Source organism: Acanthaster planci, linkage group LG08 (assembly GCF_054643075.1).
Source record: "Acanthaster planci isolate LZ-2023a linkage group LG08, COTS_SCS, whole genome shotgun sequence".
Classification (NCBI taxonomy): domain Eukaryota; kingdom Metazoa; phylum Echinodermata; class Asteroidea; order Valvatida; family Acanthasteridae; genus Acanthaster; species Acanthaster planci.
Window position 1 is genome coordinate 6579659 of NC_141784.1, and position 23751 is coordinate 6603409.

Consider the following 23751-nt stretch of genomic DNA (forward strand, 5'->3'; position numbering starts at 1 on the left):
TTTTGCAACACGAAATTGCAACCCTCCCCCCAAACAAAAAAGTATGTGGAATACGGATGTTCTGAACATGATATAAACAGATTTTGAGACCAAAGTGTCATTGGGTATTGACTGTACAATTCCCCAACAAAGGATTACTATAAGAACATTGCACCCTTCACAATGGTAGGTCACATTGTGTATCGTTGACCGTAATTGCCACAAGTCATAATTATTAATGCTCATCTGACAATTTTTAACTTAATTCAGTATGCTGGAAAAATTAGTTGTTGAAATTCTTACACACTACAAAGTCTAGATAAATTAAACAGCATCCTCTGCAACAATCAAACTGTTTGATATTTCTTTCCATGTTTCAATTTTATTGCAATGTTCATTCATGTGGCAAAAATCACAGTGGAGCTCACAAGATCATTTGGTTTGGCTGCAACGAGCATCAGGCCGTACACAATTCAAGAATCTCCTCTCTTTTTCGTGTTATGAAATGTTTTTGTTGAAGATTATTTGACACAAATATCATGGACAAAGTTGGGCAAACTTTTCATGAACCAGCAGTTGGCAAAATTACAAAAGTCACCTTTCTGCATACCAGTACATTTCAAATACAAGGCAGGCAGACAGAAAATACGTTAACCCAAAAGGTTGACGACAATATGAATGAAAGTAACCTTGGAAATTACAATTCGCCTCAACTGTTTAACAACTTTGCCTGTAAAAAATGCATTAACGATAAAGTGAAAAAGGAAAGCGAATGGCTCCAGTTGCAAGGTTCCAGCCAAAATCTATACATGTAATCCGAGTTTGCAAATTAGAAATTGCAATTGTGTTGAACATATCAATGTGTATTCAGCACAGAAAGGCTTATCTTGTCAATGTCAAAACTAATTTTTCTTTTCTTGCCCCGAAAATGTCACAAATTACAGAAATATGAAGGAGTTGGCAAAAATGTGTAGACCGACTGACTCAATCCAAGTTCACTTTGCTGGTGAATAATAATACTACATTTGTATAGTGCCCTTCCATCGAAGATCGATTCTCCTGGGCGCTTACAATACATATCAATTCCATTTAGCTCCAATTACATGTGTGACCATCTTCCCACACTTAATAGTATGCATACAAATCCCAAATTGAATTGTTGATTTAATAGGCTATGCATGGAACTTCAGACTAACTTGTCAATACAATACCACGGAAATAGCTAGCTAGTAACTGAAAAAGTTCCTCAACACTTGTGAGGCAGTCTGATATCAGAATGGCTAATTTGTTCATTTTGATAGTGTACAATCCTTTTGAAGTTCACAGACATATTCTGCAGTTTTGCAGACATTTGAGTTTTAAAGTTTAGTACAATCCATAGATACATTGTGGTCTAAGATGTCTACATGCTCAGGGCACATTTTACACATATTTTTGGTTTATCTCTTGGCCTCTAACCAATAAGCCTTTTGTCTGTTCAATTTGAATAAAATCTGGTACACTGATTTCTTTAAAATTCACGTAATAATTAATAACTAAAGAAACTTTTGCTGTACTTCGTGATTTGGGGCAAGCCTTGCTCCCTTACACACAGTGTTTTCAATGGATAAGAAGGGCAGAAAGGAACCAGTCCATCCCAGATCTATGTATGGGGATTGCTACGCAAAGCTTTCCCAGAATCATGAGGTATAGCAACAGTGCCTTTTTCTCTGGAATTAAAACTATCATGTTTCTGTGCAATCAGATAATTCGGTGTACGACATTGTAATCAAATTTAACTCACAAAAGGTTTATTGCTTAGCAGTTATTTCTTCTTATTAATACAACATATGTTACAAATGTATGTACTGGGATTCAGTATGCAATCAATTGCAATTGTATGCAATTCAGTATCACTTGGTACACGTCAATTTTTTTTCCTGTTTATTTTGAGATTTAGGATGTGATAAATAGGGCATAGTTAATACCAGCTCCAATATTTTTGCTTGGTTTGTTTTTACCCCCTTTTTGAGCAAAGTGGCTCACAAAAAAAGCCAAAACAACAACAACAACAAAAACAAATTTAATTTTTTTTTTACTGCAGGTCAGAAAGTCATACAAAGTGGCACTTGTTGATTAGTAGATTTTGTAAACGATTACTGGCACATTGCCTAACTTATCACTATTGTTTACAATCAACACTTAATACTTCAGAGACTGGAAAGGTTAAACCAAGAGGGAAAATGTTGAAAGCCATAGACAGGTACACAAATGAGCCTAGCAGCATTTACATTGTACATAATAATAAGGCAGGTTACCAACCACGACATTGATAAACATTGCTTGTGACCGGTTCACTGTCAAGTCAGCTTAGTGACTTAATTAACTTGGCAATATTGGCCAATGCTCCTACTCTTTGGACGCAATTACCTGCAAAGACAATTTATTCATACATTGTCAGCTTGTATAGTCAACATATTTTTAAGGATGGACTACGTTTACAAAACCAATATCATCCAAAGACAGTTACGTATTTTTCTTTCTATCATGAATTTTTCAACAAAACAGATAAAGCATAAACCTCACTTTAAAAGAATAAATTTTTACTGTTACAGAAAAAGAATTCAAATTAATATGAAGCAATCTTGCAGGGAAAATTTAAAAAAATGATAAGACTTGATAGAGAATAGAAATGACACCTTTGCTGTAAGTTTTAGAGTTTTCGGGTCATCACACAAAGTGTATGACCTTGTCATTTTTACATTCTTCAAACTTATAGATACATGTAAGTCTCCCCTTTCAGACACGGTTCTTGTGTTTTTTATGAAACTGTTGAATACAGATAAAGACCTTTGTATTTTGTGGTATTTAATATGCGGCATATTCTGACCAAAACCTAAGCCAGGACTGAAACACTATTTACACAGCAGCAAAGAAAGGGTGAAATTGCATCAAAAAAGGTAAATTTTATTATTATCTAAAATCGCATGATTTTGTCAGACCTTTTTCTTGATCTACCCACCGACTTGAAATGAGTGTCAAATTTCATGTCCCTGGGGTACAATAAATGCACATACACATTGTAGGTGCACGGCAGCGTATGATTTGAGGTAACTGCTGGTACATGTACTGCATTGGTAAGATCTGACAGCTTTATCTTTCAAATTGCAAGCTGCACATTACTATCTCATGCTCCTTTGCCGAAAGTAACTTATGCCATTTTCTGTTCTTTTTATCCTATTTTGTTAGGATCAAGAGAGGTTTACATATGTGCCGGGAAAAGTTTCACTTAGGCTTGGCCTACATCCAACTAGAAAGGCCTTTTCAAAATGTACATGAAAAGTCCAGAATATTTTATTTCAAACATTACGAGTTGTCTGTCAAGCACATACAAGAATAAATACATCCAGGAAGGAACACGGGAAAAAAAGCAAATTATTTCAAAGACAGTGCAAATTGTTGCAGACTAACATTCCATTCACCATTGCTTTTTTTTAACACTGAACATCGTTTGCATGCTCTGTCTTACTCTAGTGCCCTCACCACACTTTCAGGAGTTGTCCAAAGACTGCCCTCGTTTACTCACGTACTGAGCCATTACATGTCAGAATATCCTACATTGCAAATTGTGGAATTATTTACAATCTCTCTGGATTTTAGATAATGAATGTGACTTTATACTGTTTGGATGACGGACAGGTAATGCTTCTCTGGAAACATTACTGTGGTCAGCTGACTCAAAAGATGGGTCGCATCCTTCAAACACTTGACTGGGTTGAGCACTACGTCCCTTGCATATTGAGCGTGCTCACTCAGCCCGACATAGTTCTTATTGTCAATGGCAGCATCAAGGTGTTTGAGGGCAGAGTAAGCTATGCTTGAGGGCTTGGGGGCATCTGGGGAAGTGGGTGACTGTGGCTGTGTATCTCTACGTCTGGTCAGGGCACCGGGATCATTGGGTGCCAGTCGAAGCATTCCGTTTTGCAGCACCTGAGCTGAGACGAAGGCAGCCATGCATCTGGCGATGACGCGGAATCTAAACCAATCACAACAAGGAATCCAAACTGATCAAACCTTGGTGTCATTAATGGTACATGTATGTGATGGATTTCTACATTTTCTTATCAACCACAACAATAGTTGGTTGTGTTACTCTATAACGTATCATACAAAATTGATAGTGTTAGATTTTTAAAAATCTCACTATCCAACAACTATCAATTATCCAACAACGATTTTATATTTTTTAAACAGTCCAAGAATTTTCAAATGTTAGGAAGAATTCCTCAACTTTTTCCCCCAAAAGAATTCCCATCAAATATCTTAAAGAAACCACACCCTAGAACCCCAAACTAAGCCTTCTGGTTTCAAACTTGACTCCATGGTCATGACAATCAGTGTCAGTTAGTTCATCGTACCTGTAAGACAGTTCTGACTGTCTTCCAAACCCAATGGCCCCTAGAAGCCCTGCCGAACTACGATCTTCACCCAACGTCATCATGGTGGGAATGAGGTTGTTTAAGGAGCGAGACATCGTATAATGAGGTGAGCCAAATTCAATCTGGTGAAAGGTCATCTGTAAGGCCTTGTGCCACCACAAGAAGACTTTGGCTTCGTTGGCAGGCCTACAGGAATGAAATAAATTCGGACATTAGACCCATTCGTTACAAGGGTACGCTGTAGTCACTGGCCTGCACTGTCTGAATTGACTACATGTACATGTAGCTATTGCTTGAGATTACACACAAGCTTATGATAGTGGTTGGAGACAGTAACCATAGAAACATGTAATATCAAGTCACAGTTAAGAACTTCAGACAGAGTTTTGCCGACTAAAGCCAAAACAAAAATATAAAATTCACAAAAGTTCTTAAAAAACACAAAATGACTACACGTACTTCAGACAAAAGGTAAATAAAAATACCTCCTGAACTTTACTGGAACAAATAAGCATTTGAAGGCAAAGGCTCTGGCCTACCAAAGATGCTGCAAACTCTAGCTACTCATACAAATCAGTCTGTGATACTTGTCAACAGGAGAAAGGTCCGTTCAAAGTTTATTACCTCCAAGTAGTGGGAATCAGTCACATCCAGGAACAGATTCAAACAGCAATGATTGCGTGGTGATCAATACCACTCAACACTGATCTCCTGATAAGGTATGACTTGCTCTTCCATTGAGACAGCTGATACCATGCATATCATGAGTAATGTTAACCAACACAGACCATTCTGATATAAGACCTTCCTTGCTTCTACACCTCTTTGTGATCAAAGCTGAACTGGGCCATGTTTTTCAGATCCTATCATCATTCATCCAGAATGTTAACCACGGGTACACCTACTACCTCTAAAATTGGAATTTTTTCAACCCTCATTACATAGTTTCTTCAAGAGTGTGAACTGCAATACAAGGGTTGCCTCAGAAAAATTTGTAGGGGTCATTGCCCAGGATATTATGTGTCGATCATAATGGTATCAAGGTCTAACGTAACTTCATACAAAGCAATTTTTCTCACAAGGAGTGTAGTGGTAAGCGAGTTCAAACTTTGGTAAGGACCTGCAGAGTTTGTGTTTTGGGACTGACACTTTGCTACATTTGCCTTTCTCCTTCTCAAGAAAAATGAGCTTCCGTGAAGGTAATTAAAATCTGCAGATACCTTGGCCCGGTGAACAGGGGTAGTAACAGTGAACTTCTTTCAGATATTTGTGTCAATTGCTTTTAAACGTTAAATTTGTAGTCTAATTCATCAGAGAATTTCAAAAATTATGAAATGTCTCCTCACCTGAGTTTGCATTTAACGCACCAGTTGATCAACTCTGTGTACAAAGTATACTCCTCCTCTAAAGTCTGGCACTGAGGTGACCTTTGACCTATGTAGGCAAAAAGTGTCAGTATGGCACCCTGCTTGGAACACTCCTCGAGGAACTCGTCATGGGTAAGCTCTGGAACCTGGAGAACCTGCAGGATATTGGTCCAGCCACGGGAGGGGTCCGGGGACAAGTCCATGTCTAGGAGGTGAGAATACAAGTTAGAAGGAAATGTTACTACAAAACATGAAAGAACCCTTCCCTGTCAAACATGTTATCCAATACAAATGCTATCAATGGGAAGAAACATCGAGGTTCTTGATCAGGATTCCAATTGGTTTGACCGAAGAGTGAGGGAGATGCTTTATTGAATTGCATATATGTACATGTATGTGTTTGCCAGCACACCTCTGTCCAAACTATAAAGTGAGAAAACCTTTCGAAGGGTCTTACATGTACATGTATAATTGAACTGCATTGACGTACCCATTGGTATCATAAACAAGTCAACAGAAAGCACTTCAACAAATATAGGGCTACTTTTAATTTTCCTCAATTTTTGAGTTGGTGTTGAGTATTCACATCAAGCTAACAGGCATAACAGCAAACACAAATATGTGGCATTGGCAAACATTTGTGTTGAGGGAAATTAGAACAAATAACTGTTGAAGTCTCAGCCAATTTGTTTGTGAATGTTTTATGATGCCACCCAAGTATAAACCAGACTGAAAGCCATGGGCAATGCAGGTGTTATGCATTTTCTTTACTTGATTAGAATTTACTTGACTCGATATTCTTACCCGTATTGAAGTGTGCCTCTATGCAAGCCTCCACAACTAGCGCTGAGTGCTTGATGGACGCTAGAGTACGACATGCTGCTGTTATGCATGGTAACGCTAGAGCAGTGCTTGTTGATGCTTCAAACCAGACAAGTAAGGCACCCAAGATGGCGTCAGGTGCACCACGAGTCGGAGAGCAGTTGTTAAGAAGAGAAAGGAGGGTTGAAAGAAGGGATATTAACTCCTGTTGTCTGTCTGCAGTTGAACCACCTGTAAATGAAGAGACAAGACAAAATGGCATGAACTTCCTACCCAAATTAATCTGCTGGTGCCTAAAAATGAGGTATACAAGAAAAACGATTGGATCCAAATGAAAGGTACTTAAATGAGATTTTCCGTGATTCAGTTGTTTCAATTTCAAGTATTTTATTGGGGATTTGAGGACAAGCGTTTTTATCCTTTTAAACACAGAACTCATGCACAGATTCTATGTGACAACACATTAAATGGGCCAAAAATTCTACAACACAAACAACTGAAAGTTGTTTGATAAAAGTTGCTCTGGCAAAAGTGAGCAAGCACTCTGGATAAAACAAACACATTTGGAATGTCTGCTTACACACCTGCTGTAGCTAACAACTCGATGTCATTGAGTAACCGTTGTACAGGGGCAGGGAACCAATCCTTGCTGCAGTCATCCAGGCTGGAACATTTACACAACATACGTATGACCAAGTTGACGTAAGCAGCACGTTTAGAGGCATCTGCTGAGGAATCTAACGATGACGGTGTGTTGAACCTAGCAACTCCACGCATCAAACTGAAATGACATAATACATTGTCCATAATGCTTTCCTCCCTGCATGCAATTCTGACAAAAAGAACAGTTCTGATAAATGCTTATGACTTTTGTGAAACTGAGTAAATAAAGAACACTTGTTTTGAAGGAACAGTACCTTGAGTACATGTGTAAATCTGGACCTAAATATTCAGAAATTATATATAATAACTAAGTGCTCCAGATTATCATTGTATGTTTGGGCTAATGCTTGGGTGGTTTTTAATTATGGCTGGGATGGCTTGGCTGAAGGATTGGCTGCGGCTATACCTTACATACTGGTAGGTGTTCTAGCCTACAGCTTGGGTGATATGGCTATGAATTGGGCTACAGCTTGCGTGATATGGGTTATGAATTGGGCTCCAGCCTGGGTAATATGCCAATGAATTGGCCTACAGCGTCGGTGATATGGGCTATGAATTGGGCTACAGCTTGGGTGATGTGGGTTATGAATTAGGCTGCAGCTGGGTGATATGGGCTACGAATTGGGCTACAGCTTAGGTGATATGGGCTACGAATTGGGCTACAGCTTGGGTGATGTGGGTTATGAATTGGGCTCCAGCCTGGGTAATATGCCAATGAATTGGCCTACAGCGTCGGTGATATGGGCTATGAATTGGGCTACAGCTTGGGTGATGTGGGTTATGAATTAGGCTGCAGCTGGGTGATATAGGTTATGAATTGGGCTACAGCTTGGGTGATATGGCTATGAATTGGGCTACAGCTTAGGTGATATGGGCTATGAATTGGGCTACAGCTTGGGTGATATGGCTATGAATTGGGCTACAGCTTGGGTGATATGGCTATGAATTGGGCTACAGCTTGGGTGATATGGGCTATGAATTGAGCTACAGCTTGGCACCAGCTTAATTGGGTTTGCTACTCTACATATTGAGGCAAATGCATGCTTTAGGTATTAGGGCTACAGTTTAGATCCTGAGGTCCTTTGACTACAAGTAAGACTGTTTGGGTTACAGCTCCAGAATGTTGGGGTTCAGTGTGGTTGTTATTAGCTGCAGTTTCTGTGTTGCGGCAGGATTCAGATACAAAATTACAGTCTGCCTGACTGCACTGTACTAAGATGTACTAAGCACATGATTGGTCATTTATAATTTCAGTTAAAAATGGCATCTGATTGTATGCTTTGACAGTGATTCCACATCAGGAAAAACTTGTCGTATAGGATTGATCAGTGATGAGGCATGACAACAAACCAAATGAAAATCATTCATTTGGTCATTTTGACTTTAACAAAGCTGAGTTAAAACAATATGAGAGACCAAGGTGTGGACGAGACCTTTACAAGCTCTGACTGAAAGGAAAACACTGTGTGTTTGTAAAAGCAGCAGAGACAAAGCAGTGTATAATAGAATGGAATAAACTGTGTTTGTAAAAGCAGCAGAGACAAAGCAGTGTATAATATAATGGAATAAACTAGAAGTGCCTATCAGACAAATGAGATGCTTAAACTAAACAAATGCAAATGGAAGCCACAAGGGGAAGTGATTTCCAGGAGAGGAAGATCAGCAAGAGTAATAAGTGTTCTCTCTCTCTCTTTTCATAGATGTGCACTGGAAAACCAAATATTTGTGACTGAATCTTTACCTAAAAACTTAGTTGATACCATCACACGTTCTGCACAATTTCCGTGTAATATGCATTAAGTTGTTACTTATTATCAAATATCTACAAGTACATGTAGCATCCCTTCTTCCTGGAAAAAGAGATTCCTTCCCCATCTCAAGAGCAGTATGGAACGGATAAGTCTTTGAATGACTGGACGCAAAAAGCAAATAAAAACTACACAGCAAACAAACAAAAAAACAAACCAAACCAACTCAAGATCAGCATAAGCTATTTGGAGTGAGTTTATTTGACATGAGGCACATTTCTTCTCATCCATCATGTGTCTCTCACCTCATAGAAATAGGAGTATTGCCGTCAGAAGATGAAGCATACCTACAAAGTAGCAAGGATGGGTGTACCACAGCATGAAGGGGAATTATGAGTTAGACTTTAGAAAGGTTCAGTTATAAGAGAAATAACTCACCATGCATATTTTATCTAACTCTCTACTGTGCTCAGGTTCATGCATCTGCAAATCTTTGTCAAGGATGCTTTGTGGCAGATGTCCATGTTACCAGAAATTTTGACAAAATGGCAAACTGATGACATTTTGAGAGTTTTCCTCGAGAATTGCAATTTCTTTCACATTTCTGACTCATGACGCTTGCTAATGATGCAATGAAGAGAACCTGGTATATGTAATTCAGCAGCTCAGACAGTGTGAGGAAAACTCAAGAAAGCTGAGATAACTCAAGAAAACTTGAGACCAACTTAATCAGTTTTAATCAAGCATTAGTATGCTTTGTAGACAAGCAATGCCTCTGGCACCAACATGTAGATATAACTTTCCACCATGAATTAAGTTGTAGAGCTGTTCCAGGCTATGTCTTCTTTAAAATTCTAAAATGGAAATGAAGATCATGCGAGAAACAGCAAACTTGATCAGCTCTCTACTTCAGCTGCATGGCCACACAACTCTTTATTTAATTACTAGTACATGCATTTGCAAATATCTCACACGAGCTTCGAAGCCACTCCCAGTGAAGGTAGCAAGTAAGTTTAATAGAGATTTGGGGTAGCACCGTCTAAGGATATCTCTTTCTGAGTATGAGTGGTTCTTAAAAGAACTTGAGGGTACTCAACGATTTGGCCAATTTGGATATGCTTTGTTCATCGGCAGTAGACAGGAGTGAATTACCTTCAAGTAACTTAAATATCTTACTTGGCAGGTGGCTGGTTTATCACAATGACCAAGAACTGTTTACTGCCATACCTGACGGACGTGTCTCCTTGTTTCTTTGTCTGATCCAGTACTAGCTTGGGGTCACAGCGGTCAATTTGCCACGTGGCTGCACAGTTGTAGGAACTCACGTCCAGCAGTTGCCATGGAAACTCCTTGACTTGGGCGATCAGATGCTGCATGGAGGCTCCCTAGGATAAAAAATGACATTTCGACATCATGGGAACTATTTGTGAACTGATATGGGACCAGTATTGAAAGTACAGGGAACACTTTAATCCAAATTGCCCAAGGTCTTTCAAAATCCACCAAGAGATAGACTTGTGAAGAGTTTACAGGACTGAGAAAGGTAGATCCCCACCTCCATTATTTTGTTTGGGGCTTGATGCCCCTTGAAAGTTCAGTAACAAACAATGTACCATTGGTTTTCTGTGCATCAAAAGGATTTTGAAGCATCCAATAAGGTTTCCAGCAAAGAGGGGTTCAGAATTATGGTTAAAACTACAATGTGCTTAATTCAATCAAGCCTTGAGTATTAATGAGACACTTATCATCAATGTATTCTTAATATTAAACTATCAATTTCATAAAAAGTGCATGAAGTCTTAAGTGTAATGTGTACTTCCTACTGATGTACATGTATGCCGTAAAGAAATACAGCCCACTTGTTTGCGCACAGTGATAATGACAATAAGCAACCTCTGCTGATGATAACATGTTTCACACTGTTACTGCTGGAGGGAAGACCGGTACATACAACCTGTGCATTTCAGGGTTCTTTACATATTTTTCATGTACTTTGTTAAACATAGCTCATAACATCCTGGTACAGAACAGATCATGATTGTACTCTGGGTAATTTAAAATTTTTGCAAAACCTAGAGAGCAGTACCATACAAAAATTAATGCCTTAAGAATTTCAAGGTATTTACGATCGAGTATCTACTTGAGAAATCATAAAATAGCAGAATCCATAAATGTATGGTAGCTTACCATAGGCATGCACAAATTTGTATTCGCTCTAGCTTTGCAAACTAACGATTTCCTTTGACAAGGTGCAAGGAAGTTGTTAGTCAACTTTTAACACATTTCAGTTCCTGTGTACACACAAATCCTGTTTCAGTCATGTGCAGGTCACATTTATGTTGAGTATCTAAGCATGTTACTTCTCCACTGTTTTGCGAGGGCAGTTAGGTTGCTTATAAAGAAGAAAATGTGTACCTGAGCCTTCATGATGTTGTCTTCATTCAGGAAGATTACCAGAAGACTGAGTAGATTGGACAGGAAGCAATTTGAGGTGTTGGCGTCCGTTCCTTGGCAATAACTGTCTGAGATCTGTCGCCATGGGATACGGGGGAAAATGTTGCCTAAAAATGCCAGGCAGACAGGCCCCCTGTCCTCAAACACCTGTTCCAAAGTTCAAAAAAGAATGCTCTATGAGGCCTGAAATATGCAATTGATTTTTGCATTAAGAGAATGATAAGAAAATTAAAATCTATTAACCCAGACATACAAGCTAATAGTTCAACCAGGCCTTGCTATTTCCAGTTTCATGTGAAAATCACTACTGGAAAATGTAATTATCAGCAAACATCAATGACTCTATTTCAAAACCCCTTTCACTTCGGCTTTTTTTTTTAACAGCCAGTTAACGTCGGATTTTCTTATCTGAAAAAGCTGCTGGGGGCGTCAGGTTTTTCTACCCGCAAATTCTTCAACCTTGCAATTGAACTTTGACCCAACCAAACATGACATGTTAATACGTCGACCGGGGAAATGAAAGAAGAATTCTTAAATGAGAGTACATGGTCTCCGTGGAACAAGTAAGGAAAATTATGTGAGTTTGCATGTCATCCAGCGTCAAGTGGTTAACAATTATTCTTTCCATAGACCTTTCTCTTCTTTTTTCTTTATGTTCTCCAAAAATGAAACTACCCTTACTCACCCGAACCATGAGTTCCATGGAGGCTAGGCCTGGATAGAACTGGTTCCACGGCAACTGGACAAGATGTTGGTGGTAGGTCATCAAAACATCTTCTCGGAGACCTTTCTTGGCCAGGGTGTCATGGTAGAATGGCCAGAGGAGGGACAGTGCATTGACCATTGGGGGGTCCAAGTAACCTACAGTTCAAATGAGATCATGGTGACTGGTGGACTTACATACATCATGTCTGGAAACCTTCCAATCCTCCAGCTACTCTGGCAAATTATGGTGCATACATGGTGCCTTGTGAAGACCCAGGAGAACGGGTTGAATAGGTCTCCACAAGGATTTCACGAAACTGGTAATTGGAAATCTCTCAAAAACGAGAAATTTTTAATGTGCAAAAATCTATTGCAAATTGAAGTGTTCTGTATAAGGGACATTTCGTCGAAACTTCAAGCCCAGGAGAGTGATTCATGTTGAAATGGGAGCATTTTGAAAACATCGTTTCACATGCGAGTGTGTTAGTACATGAGAACAAAACCGTGTCTCCACAGGGTTACAAACTCTGGTGCGTGTGTGTTCTGACTAGAAATGAGCCATACTGATGCGTAAATTCCCATCATGCATTGTGCATCTTATGACTGTGGTTTAACTGTGTGTTCTCATCTAACTTTGGGACTGGTATTCCGAGGCTCTCAACTTATCTCAACAACAATTTGTTTATTTCTTTTTCTCCATAGCACTGATTCAGGTATATTTAAAATACGCTTATCACAAAAATGATTGAATGAAGAAATATTAATAATTACAATTATTTACACGCATCTGTGACATGACTGTGTCATAAAGTAAATTTACTAATCAAGGAGCCATTTCGTCACCTAATGGTACTACAAACTTGCCAAAACACTTTTAAACGGATGCATACATGTGTGAAATTTAACGGGAAAAACCTCAAGAAACCCCCCAACATATTTGACCCCTCCCCCTGCTGTTCCCTTAAAATGGTTCCATAACTTTGAGAGGATTTCCATGACTGGTTGCCAAACATGCCAAGTATATCAACCTAATTAAATGGGGATGGATTTTTGCCCTCAAGCATCAAGCTGCAGGCCGGGGCGTGTGTACGTGATCAGGACAGCCTCCGCTAAGCTGGAATTCATTATGAGAATACAGTCCACTGAGGTTGGGAGTGGTAGGACAATGTCTTCATTAAAAGCTCCTCAGGGTACAAGACCCGATCCTGCCTAAACACCTAGGTTGGCAATGCGATGAAGTGCCTGTTCAACACACCGACAGTCAATGATTGACAAGCACAAGGCAGGAGTTTTAATACACCTGTTTCCTTGTCGCAAAAAAGGTATTTGACAATCACAACACTCGGTAGAGATTTTACTGGGCGATAAGGCTGGAAAAGGAAACGACTGTTTGAATGTGACAGTTGCTGATTGATGTGATGGAGTCAGAATAATCTTGCTTGGGAATAAATTCCAAACCAAACTAACTTCTTTGGTTTGATTTCAACTACTCTAACTGTCTAGACTCATAAAGTCAAACCAGACATCATCTCATCAATGACTTGATTGTTTAAACAGACATCCTTTTTCAATTATGAAAAAAAATTCACTGGACAAAAAATTGGGTTTCAGTGAGGGGCCCAAAATTAAGATACTGGCAAATTTGGGGATCTTCAATGTAAAATATGATGGTTTACATGATGGAAGTTTTCTCTGTCCCAATGAAAAATCATTACTGCTCTAAAACTGATTCATAGGCTCCAAAACTGATTCATGTCATTTCTATCCAAATGACTCCAACTTTTGTGAAATCATGTTTTATATTTGTACATCTACTGTTCAAAGCTTCTTTATATTACGGAGGCAGAGTTCTTTTTAGGATAAAGCACAACACGTGATCTCTTTGGACCAATGACCATCATTAAATTTATCCTATTCTTGGGCCTATGCAGCCAAAAGGCCAAGTAACTATCCTACAAGTCCCAAAGGACAAAGTTGCCCTAGCCACCCCAAGTTAAGCCATGAATCACAAGTGACCAGTCACTATGAGTCTCCAGAGTCTAATGTCTGACTCAGCCCATGGGTTCAAGAGGCCCTCCACCCGAACTTCTTCCATCCGAGACAGGAAGTAGCTCATTCACGCCAGCTTTTGTCAAGTCGATCCGGTGGGGATTACCGGTCGGGCAAACAATTGATTTTATTGGTGGGAGAGCCCCCCCCCAAAAAAATGGCTTGGAAACTGTGTGTCTGGATGAGCGTGCTTTCTATGACGCATGTGGGGGCTTGAAGATCTCCCTCTACATGTACATGTATGTCACTGGAGATAGTAGGAACACAAGCCATTCCAGACACACCCTAATGTTCCAAACACCTGCTGGCCTATTGTCAGAACACATGACTACAATGCCTCATTGTCTGATTTTCAACAGACATTTGTGCTTTGTATCAAATCTTTGTACATAACCTTTGCTAAGAATAACAAACTGTAGTCAACTCTGGATAATTTTAGAAAAGCTCCTCTGAATTTAAGCTTGACTATAGTGGCTTTATGTACACAACTGCGTACACAACTAAAGCACTAGAACGGAATAAAATGATCAGCCAACAGGAAAGTGAAATTCTACGACTTATAAGCAAATGTTCTTCTTCTAAAAGTGACCTCAAGCTGTAAGAGGAATCATACATCAAATCTGAAGAGTAAGCTTTCACCTACACATGTACATACATCATGACCTCTTACATCATGTCATATCATTAGGCTTTGTCATGAATATGCATGCTGTGCTAGCTAAGGTCAAGATATTTTTAGAACTGAAACTGCATTTAAAAAATGGACAATTATTCCATGAAAATCTTCCACACTGATGGATGTCGATGCATGTTGAACTAAAACAAAGCATCACTGAGCAAGTTTGGCAATGAGAAAAGATAGATATTTAGGTATGTAGTCATTCATTGGAATTCAATTGTTACTTCTTATTGTTAAAATTGGGAAACACATTGATGAACAGTGAGTTATGTTGACAACCCGATTGACAAAGATTCAAAGTTATTCCTGTAAAGATGAAAGTAGAATATTTTGCCTATCCTAGACCTAGGGTCATAGTTTATCATGTGCTGGTGGTGTCTTTCAAAATTCTTGGACTGGATAAATTATTACTGAGTTCCTTCCTTCCTTGGAGTGACGTCAATCATTCTAGCTGGCTTAAGAGAGCACAAGGGGGTAGGGTGGTGGTGGGGGAACGTTAAGAATAACGTTGCTATGACTAAGGACTAGCTGTGTCTGGCATGGGCAGTGCCCATGGGAGGTAACCTATTGTGGATCAATTCCTGGTCTCTAAGCGGACAATTCCTACCATGTGTCGGGAGAAATTGGATAATTCTCACAACCTGGAATCCTGTTCTTGGACCAGTTAGGCCATTACAGGCGAGTCAATGGGGGAATCACACTTTAATGGGTTAGACACCACGCTGGCCACCAGAGATTAACTTGTAACGCCTCATTTGCGTTGAGTCTGTTGTGAGATCAGTGGATGTGCGTGTTGACTGACGTCCAATAATTCAGCGATGATGGGAGATTTGAATACGCAAAAATTTGATTTGCAGTTTGCAGCGAGACGGCACTTCTTGTAAGACTATATTTCCTGCAATAGTTCCCAGGGAAATGGACAAAGTAGCAAAACCTTAATGATCTATGCTTGTAGACTTCCACAAAATAACTAGAGTGATGAAACTATGTTTGACAGAGAGTCACCTGCAAAACATTGGATGAGGAATGCAGTTCAGGTTTAGCACCATGTGGAGCAAATATGAAGTAAATGAGAATTTCCTTGGGCACTTTTGGTTTAGATCAAAAGTCCCTGTAACCCACTAAACAACAGTAGCTGTCATAGTCAATGGATGTGTGGAGAAAAATAGGGAATCTAGGAGTCACATGTTCACGTAAAACTTTTTACCTAAGGTAAAAAAAGTCTCCGGTTTCTGGTCGGGGGCTGGCTCCAAAAAAGATGCAGCAACACAGCTTTTTTTTTTTACCTCGATTTTTTTTCCCTCGATCAACCAAGTTTGGCAGCTTTTAGACATTGTATTACACCAAATAAATTTTTTTTTGCCAACGCACAGGTTTAAAGCGAATTGCGCACTGACCAGAGACCGGACACTTTTTTGGCATAAAATTCAAATATTTGACCTTGTTGTACCCTAGAAAATAAATGCCCCAAAAAGTTACCAACTTTCGTACCATTACGAAAGTCATCATGTTTCACAACACTTACAAAAAGTGTTTCTTGGAACTTTGAAACTACTGTACTGCTGCTTTTGTTGAGGTATATGGCTTTATGGTTAGGTTTCTTAAATGCTTTAACATAGGGTCGGTGGTTCAAATCTAGCAGTTCATCACATGTTGTGACCATGAGCCAGTTACTTTAGTGTCATTTGTCAATGGGTACCTGTGAGGGTAGAGATGGTTATTGCATTGCATTTGCTTAGCCGTTTGTGTCTGAAATTGCATCACTGAGCTGAATACATTCAAGCGAGCTAAGATGATTTCCAGAAATGTTTAGGTGCCTGGGGAACAGGGGTAATAGTGACACAGCACCTTGAATGCTAGGAGTGGTGGATATGTGCACCTTGAATGCTAGGAGTGGTGGATATGTGCACCTTGAATGCTAGGAGTGGTGGATATGTGCACCTTGAATGCTAGGAGTGGTGGATATGTGCACTTTACAAGTACCCTTTCACAGCACCTTGAATGCTAGGAGTGGTGGATATGTGCACCTTGAATGCTAGGAGTGGTGGATATGTGCACTTTACAAGTACCCTTTCACAGCACCTTGAATGCTAGGAGTGGTGGATATGTGCACCTTGAATGCTAGGAGTGGTGGATATGTGCACTTTACAAGTACCCTTTCACAGCACCTTGAATGCTAGGAGTGGTGGATATGTGCACCTTGAATGCTAGGAGTGGTGGATATGTGCACTTTACAAGTACCCCTTCACAGCACCTTGTATGCTAGGAGTGGTGGATATGTGCACTTTACAAGTACCCTTTCACAGCACCTTGAATGCTAGGAGTGGTGGATATGTGCACTTTACAAGTACCCTTTCACAGCACCTTGAATGCTAGGAGTGGTGGATATGTGCACTTTACAAATACCCTTTATTAATGCCCATTGTTTGACAAGTGATATCAGTATGGTCAGACACCGCACCTTGGAACTGTGCCTGAATGCATCCAATGGCATAAGAGAACATAGACACCATGCAGCTGGCTGGTACTCGGTCTCCTTCAACCCAAGGTGGTAGTAACTGCTTGGCGTTGGGGCTGAGGACGATGGATACAACAACATGTCAATGAAACAAATTTGTCTGCCTACATACATGTGTGTTTTGCTCATACGAGGAACTTGTCATTTTTAACATAAGAGATGGAGTTCAAGGTACACGAAGAAAAACAAATAGTTTCAGACCTGACATCCCGTGTTGATGTGTGTTCTTTCTTGACAAAAAAGGAATTTCAAAATTGTTGACCTCAATAGAGACAACTATTTATTCAAAGAAATTTGTCAGTTTATTTCGGAGAAACAAAAAACATGATTAGTTTGCAAACCTGGCAATATTGATCCTAACTCTGTTGTAATTACAGCGGCAAACTTTGATGAATTTTTGTTCAAATGTAAGGTACAGAAAAGACTCTTCCATTCCTGCAGATTTAAGCTGAATATAAAAAAGTTGGAATGAGTATGATGCTATATTTCTAGCAGAAAGGGCACTGAATGTACATTGCAAGGCTCAATGGCTATTCTTACTTGGTAGGGGAGGGAACTTCAAGGGCAACTATCCAAGGATAGAAGAGACCTGATAGAAGAGTCCACAGACGCCTCACAGCTGAAAAAAGAGAGAGATAAAGGAAGACTGCCTTGATCTTCTTACTTCCAGGATTAGACTGTCATGTGGAAGTGTATTGGGGAATTCATGTTGACTAATTACATGAAGCCAATTAAAGTCAAGAGTAACAGAAATTCATAGAATTATTAGTTATAAGGAATCTCAACTGTGATCTAAGCAATTTGTGATTAGATTCAAATATTTGACAGCCAAGTGACTAGATGCCCAAGATCTTGTGGCCTAAAATCTTTCTGCAGTTGGCTGTCTGTGTTTATACGCTAGGAATGACCCAAGCAGCAAAGGCAGCCCAAATTGCCCAACTTTGATTTAATACATTGAGCACAGCAATGGGTTTGTAACCACAGTGAGCAAATCTGGATGTTGGGAGAGTTCCTATAAAAATGCTAATAGTTTGATCTCTGAGTACCACCCATACCTTGCTCCACGTCTACGTTGGCCTCGATAACACGGTGGGCTTCAAGGATGATGGTATTGAGGATGATGTAACCAAGGAAACTGACCAATGGTTGGTGGTACTGCTTCCAGTTGCTATGGAGACCGAACTGTCCACTCTGTGGATTGTTATTCCGTTGACGACTGAAATACGTCGTCAACCATTCCACTGTCTCTTGTAGCTGTTTGAACATAAACCACACAAGTTTCACAGCCTTAGGTTCTGACAAAGTAAATGTGTTTCAAGAACCTCTTGGCCTTGACAGAAGATTTCATGGGAAATTGAAAAGAAATTTGTTACTGAATCCACAAAAGGAATCATCAAGGACAGTTTTAAAGTAATTTTCTTTTAATAATAGTATAAAAAAGCAAACTAAGCTCTTGCATTTGATGTTTCAAGATGTTTAGCATCTGATGAAAACGGACATTGTGTGGGTGAAAACTACAGTTTTAAAGTAATTTTCTTTTAATAATAGTATAAAAAAGCAAACTAAGCTCTTGCATTTGATGTTTCAAGATGTTTAGCATCTGATGAAAACGGACATTGTGTGGGTGAAAACTACTAATCAGAATTCCTATTGATTTACACTGTTTAAAAGTCTTCTGAGGGCCTTTGGCTCAAAAGTGGCTCAGGTGACTTAAGACTCAGTTTGTTAGGTTGGGTCATGTCCGTTATCTCCTACATTCTGACCAGCCAATAGGCCAATCTATAAAGCTTGGCCAAGAGATCTTTTGACCAATCACAGCCTTGATTCCGAAAACCAAATGCCAAACAATTCAAACATGCATGGAGTTCCCAATGTTTCATGTGTCTTGAGCGTACTGCATAAGTGCACACGTTGTTGCATATGCATGAAGTGGGCAGGGCTTACTGGATCAAAGTATACCTGTTGGAGGGAGAGGAGGGGGCGTGTCTGGATCAGCTCCTTCACCTGCTCAGTACTGATTGTATCTGAGGTGATAGACAGGACAGGACAGCTGAGAGACTTCAAAGTGTCCCTCCAGATGTCTTCATGAAGACAATGCTCCTCCGAACCTGCAGAGACAAATATCATACGCTGACATTTTTTTTCTAGGAAACTCAAGGAATACTTCAACATCAGAACTTCTTATGCAAAAAATATTTCAGAAGCATTTGACAGCATTGTCCCTTTTCTATATCAGCAATCTTGTAGAAATCAGCCAGTTACCAACCTTTTAGGATAAGTCTGAGCACATCTCCATAATGTTCTGGGAATTGATACATGAGAATGGCCCTCAGGTGACTGCGGTAGATCTCAAACATCATCATGCTTCGGTTGTCCATATCTAGACTACAGCTGGTCAGAGCCTCGCTGACTACCTCAATGAACTGGGAACGGACCCCTATGACCGGCTGGCAATTGTTCAGCCACTGGACCGGATCAAACTGGTCATTGATGGCAAACAGAATAAAATATCTCAAATTTCTCAAACAAGCAGAGCAGTTTGGAGGCATAAACGTTACTGTGTGACAACTTGATCATAACTGATTAATCTGTTCCCATTAAGGTCGAGTTTCTTGAGCTATGAATGGTCTGCTATAGTTTTGTTTGTAAATATTTACAATTACAGTTTGATAAAAACAGAAATAAGATCTGCTTCCAACTTAACATACAACTGTTTATTTAAGCCCAGGTCTGGGTCAGTTACAAAAATATGTTTGAATTTCCTGTATCTAATTTCCTCCTCAATGTGTTCATTATTTGCAACAGGATCTCTCAATTTCAGTCTTCAGGCCATTTCGTTTTCAACAACCTTGACTTAAGTTAATACTTTGGAAAGTGCAAAAAGCCCTCTTTGTTTTGATGCATTACTATGTTTGGCATACGATGACAGTGGACATTACATAGATCAAGAATGTGAAGAATTCCTCTTGATACTTTTAAAGGCCTCCCACCCAGAATGATTCTGGTGACTTACGACTTGTTTGGCTAGGTCACAAATTTCAAACATTAAGCATGAAGCAAGCCTGAGAAAAGATTACTGCACAAACTGCCAGCGCTACCTTTGTCAGAAGCATGAATGCTGTGTCTTGCTTATCGCTGATGCCTATTCTGACAACATCGCTGTACATCTGAACAAAGGTATCCCCACAATGGTTAGGAGCCAGGTTAGGAGCCAGCAGGCCAGCTAAGTTACAGTTGGCCAAGATGGCCGACATTAATGGCTGAGCTTGCTCAGGATAAGGGCGAATGTACTCCTGAGAAAAGGGTGGAAAACAAATCAAAGAAGAACTGAAGGAAACAGACGAACTGAGGGACTTTTTATAAATGTACCAGGAAGACTTTGACATCGAATCTATTTGGTAGGTCAGCTACGATGTGTCTATTGCCTGAATTTCATTTATCATTAGAGTAACTGGTATAAGCAAGATTTGATTCCAAAGACTAAAAACACAACTTGAGGAAAAATTTATCTTTCATTTATTTTTACACTGCTGACAGTTGTAATGCTATGTTCTATACAGCGTAGGGATATGTTATTTAGATGACAGTTATCTGTTACGTATCAGCCAAATTTGGAGCTGGTGTATCAAGTGTTGATTGAGTTTTTCACTTGACATAACCCACAAATGTCACATTAATACTGGCTACTTACTCCTGCTGAAAAAAGGTATAACAATCCAGAGATAACATTACTCTTACATGAATACCATTCCCTCCCTCTGGGAATTCCTACCTGGCCTAGTATCTCAATACAAGATGAGAAGAACTGGCGGGTGGGTGGATAATGCCTGGCACTCTCGCTCATCTGATTGCCTAGGTGATAGAGTAGACTTACACCAGTCTGTTTGGCAGCTTCAAACTCGGCGGGGCTGTCTGCTCGTGCTCGACTGAAGTGGATTAGATCTCTGAGGAAGAATAGACTAATAGACTAGACTAATTTCATGTGACTCCATAACTGTGGTGGCACTACATCCATGCGCATTTTCTTAACCATGAAGTGAGTGCTTTTTCACAAGTCACAACACCCTACTGGTCGACAAGGTATTTAACATGCATGTACCACCCATTTGGTAACACCACAATAATGGCTTCAAAGTCTGGTTACCAGATTAGTCGGTGTTCACATTTGGCTGAATCAAGGCACGTGTAAGATGATTTTCTGAGATTTTCAAGAACATTTACTAATGTGAATTGTGTGTACTGAGACGATGTGATCAATCTTTTAGCGGCATTGCTTTCCATGACAGCACAAGCATATAGTTCGTTGATGTGACTTACGTGATTGCATTTTCTATGTGCACGGCAGACACAACGACATTGGAAGGAGGCGGGGCCAGTGACTCGATTGACAGCTGCTTAAACTCAGCTCGGTTTTCATCAAGACGACGAGAGATGATCTCATTTGTCTTCTTGGATTTATGCTGGAAAAGCAATAGCATTGTTGAGTTCAATTTTTTCAATCCGGGGTATTACTTGATGGCACAGACAGACATTGCACAAGTTCTAAATATGAAGCAGGGCCCATAAATAAATTCAAAGAAGCAAAAAAGGATTAAGTTTTTTCAAGAAATGTCCATTAATTCTTACAGTGACAGTGACGACTGCTGGTCCTTTACACTTGTGCATAGGGTTGAACATACTTTTACAAGGTATCTGGATCTGGTACTATAAAACAATGAAATTGAGAACATTTTATCAAGTCATAAACAAGGTGGTTAGCAGCTTAACAGAAGAAAAGACAAAAACATTTCAGTTTAATTAGCTGGATGAAACAACACATGCCGAATGCAACAGATCTGAAATATCAGAAGTTTCCAGTCAACCAACCCCTTCAAAATCTATCTGCTCACAGGTCTTGATAGCATAGGTTCAAGAAATTGGGAATACAGAGGTCCAACCCATCCCAATATTATCTCAAAAATTTGGTCATGTTCCTGAATAAGGGAATCAGTATGTGCTTGGCTAGTTTTAACAGTTCATTCAGACCACATCAGGAAAATAGACACTGATGAATGACTCGAGACCAAGATGAGAAAGATTCTGAGCATCCATTCTCCTGGCCCAGTTTTAAACAACCACTTAAGACTGCCCAAGTACACAACTATTCTCATTCATAAATACCTTTAGAGTCAGTCAGTCAAAACAATTTTTCAATTATAAATTTCCTACAATTTTTGTCCAAAAATTTTATTTCTTTTTTTCCAAACGCCCCTCAAGCAATGATGCAGTGCGTGTCTCTCGTAAGCAATAGTAACCAGTGCCCTTTACAGAGATACAATCAGTGCTGTCGTACACACTGAGTGCGGTGGAACAGAATGTGACGAGCCAGCATGGTGTAAACTTGGCACTCTCAAAAGGGGGATTCATTGATTGTGAATTCAAGATTGTGAATGTTCAACTAATACAAGAAGGGACTAGATTTTAAGTCTACAAATCATGTGACGTCAGAGAAGTGTTTACGATCAGCCATCTGGCAATTATAATTGAAGATTTGTCATGTGACCGTCTCTCAACCAGTAGGAATGGCTAAATTCTTAAAGGCATTTGTGAACAAACCATACAGCAGATTTGCTTTCCAACTTACCCGTACATCTTTGTTTGTAAAAAGGTCAGGTACCAGCTCCAGAAACTCACAATCAAGGACTACATTGCGATTCTCCCTGTCTGAAAATGTGCTGAAAACCAGGGGAAAAAAAAGCAGAATGTTCTATACACATCATTTTTCACCCAACCCCAAAGATCATTTTGGGAAATTGGAGATTTGAAGAGGGAGCAAATGATACCAACATTACTTTTTCATTTTTGAAACCGTTACTTTTTTGTGAAAACAAAGGAATCAACACAAGAGTTACAAAACAAACTGAGAAAGCTTCCTTCTCACTAGAAGTTACGGTAAAAAACTGTGCTGATCAGGCACTGCACAGAGAGAGATTTAGCAAAAGATCTCTTGCAAAAATGACAATAAGGATTTAACCACTTCACCCCAGTGGTAGTTATCAATGTTGATGATTCTGGAACGGGATAATTATCATTTTTTTCTGTTTTCAAAATTCTTAAAAAATTCATATCTTCATTTCGTGGACACTTACACCCACACGGAGGACTGTCTGGTTTCTACTTTAATCTGACAGACAACATCTTTTGACACTGGAGCCTTGTAAAAAGGGCCCAGATTGTGCGGTGTTATGTAATTTTGTTTTGTTCAAGAACCTGGCACAGTGCACTGCTGACCTCTTTTCAATAGGGGCCAGATTAATGTGCAGCGGTACTGTGTGGCTCATCGCTGCAATGGTGGAGCTCTTTTGTCCCC

General features: G+C 39.6%; 1 protein-coding gene across 3 annotated transcripts in view; it reads right to left on the reverse strand.

Moving 5' to 3' along the window:
• Positions 1-334: 334 nt before the first annotated feature.
• Positions 335-23751, reverse strand: part of epg5 (ectopic P-granules autophagy protein 5 homolog) — a 51421-nt gene continuing 28004 nt past the window's right edge. For 2 of the 3 annotated variants that reach the window (XM_022250879.2, XM_022250878.2), the window contains 19 exons: positions 23026-23116; positions 22029-22106; positions 21720-21862; positions 21175-21346; positions 20501-20695; positions 19669-19882; positions 19362-19510; positions 18458-18656; positions 17943-18021; positions 17346-17458; positions 12137-12312; positions 11413-11598; positions 10225-10382; positions 9303-9344; positions 7171-7367; positions 6569-6817; positions 5744-5969; positions 4377-4583; positions 335-3994 (listed from right to left, as the gene is read on the reverse strand). In XM_022250879.2, the coding sequence (XP_022106571.2) occupies positions 3634-3994; positions 4377-4583; positions 5744-5969; positions 6569-6817; positions 7171-7367; positions 9303-9344; positions 10225-10382; positions 11413-11598; positions 12137-12312; positions 17346-17458; positions 17943-18021; positions 18458-18656; positions 19362-19510; positions 19669-19882; positions 20501-20695; positions 21175-21346; positions 21720-21862; positions 22029-22106; positions 23026-23116 (3235 nt within the window). In that variant the 3' untranslated portion in view covers positions 335-3633. The remainder of the gene's footprint in view (positions 3995-4376; positions 4584-5743; positions 5970-6568; positions 6818-7170; positions 7368-9302; positions 9345-10224; positions 10383-11412; positions 11599-12136; positions 12313-17345; positions 17459-17942; positions 18022-18457; positions 18657-19361; positions 19511-19668; positions 19883-20500; positions 20696-21174; positions 21347-21719; positions 21863-22028; positions 22107-23025; positions 23117-23751) is intronic. The other variant, XM_022250880.2, reaches the window with a different exon arrangement.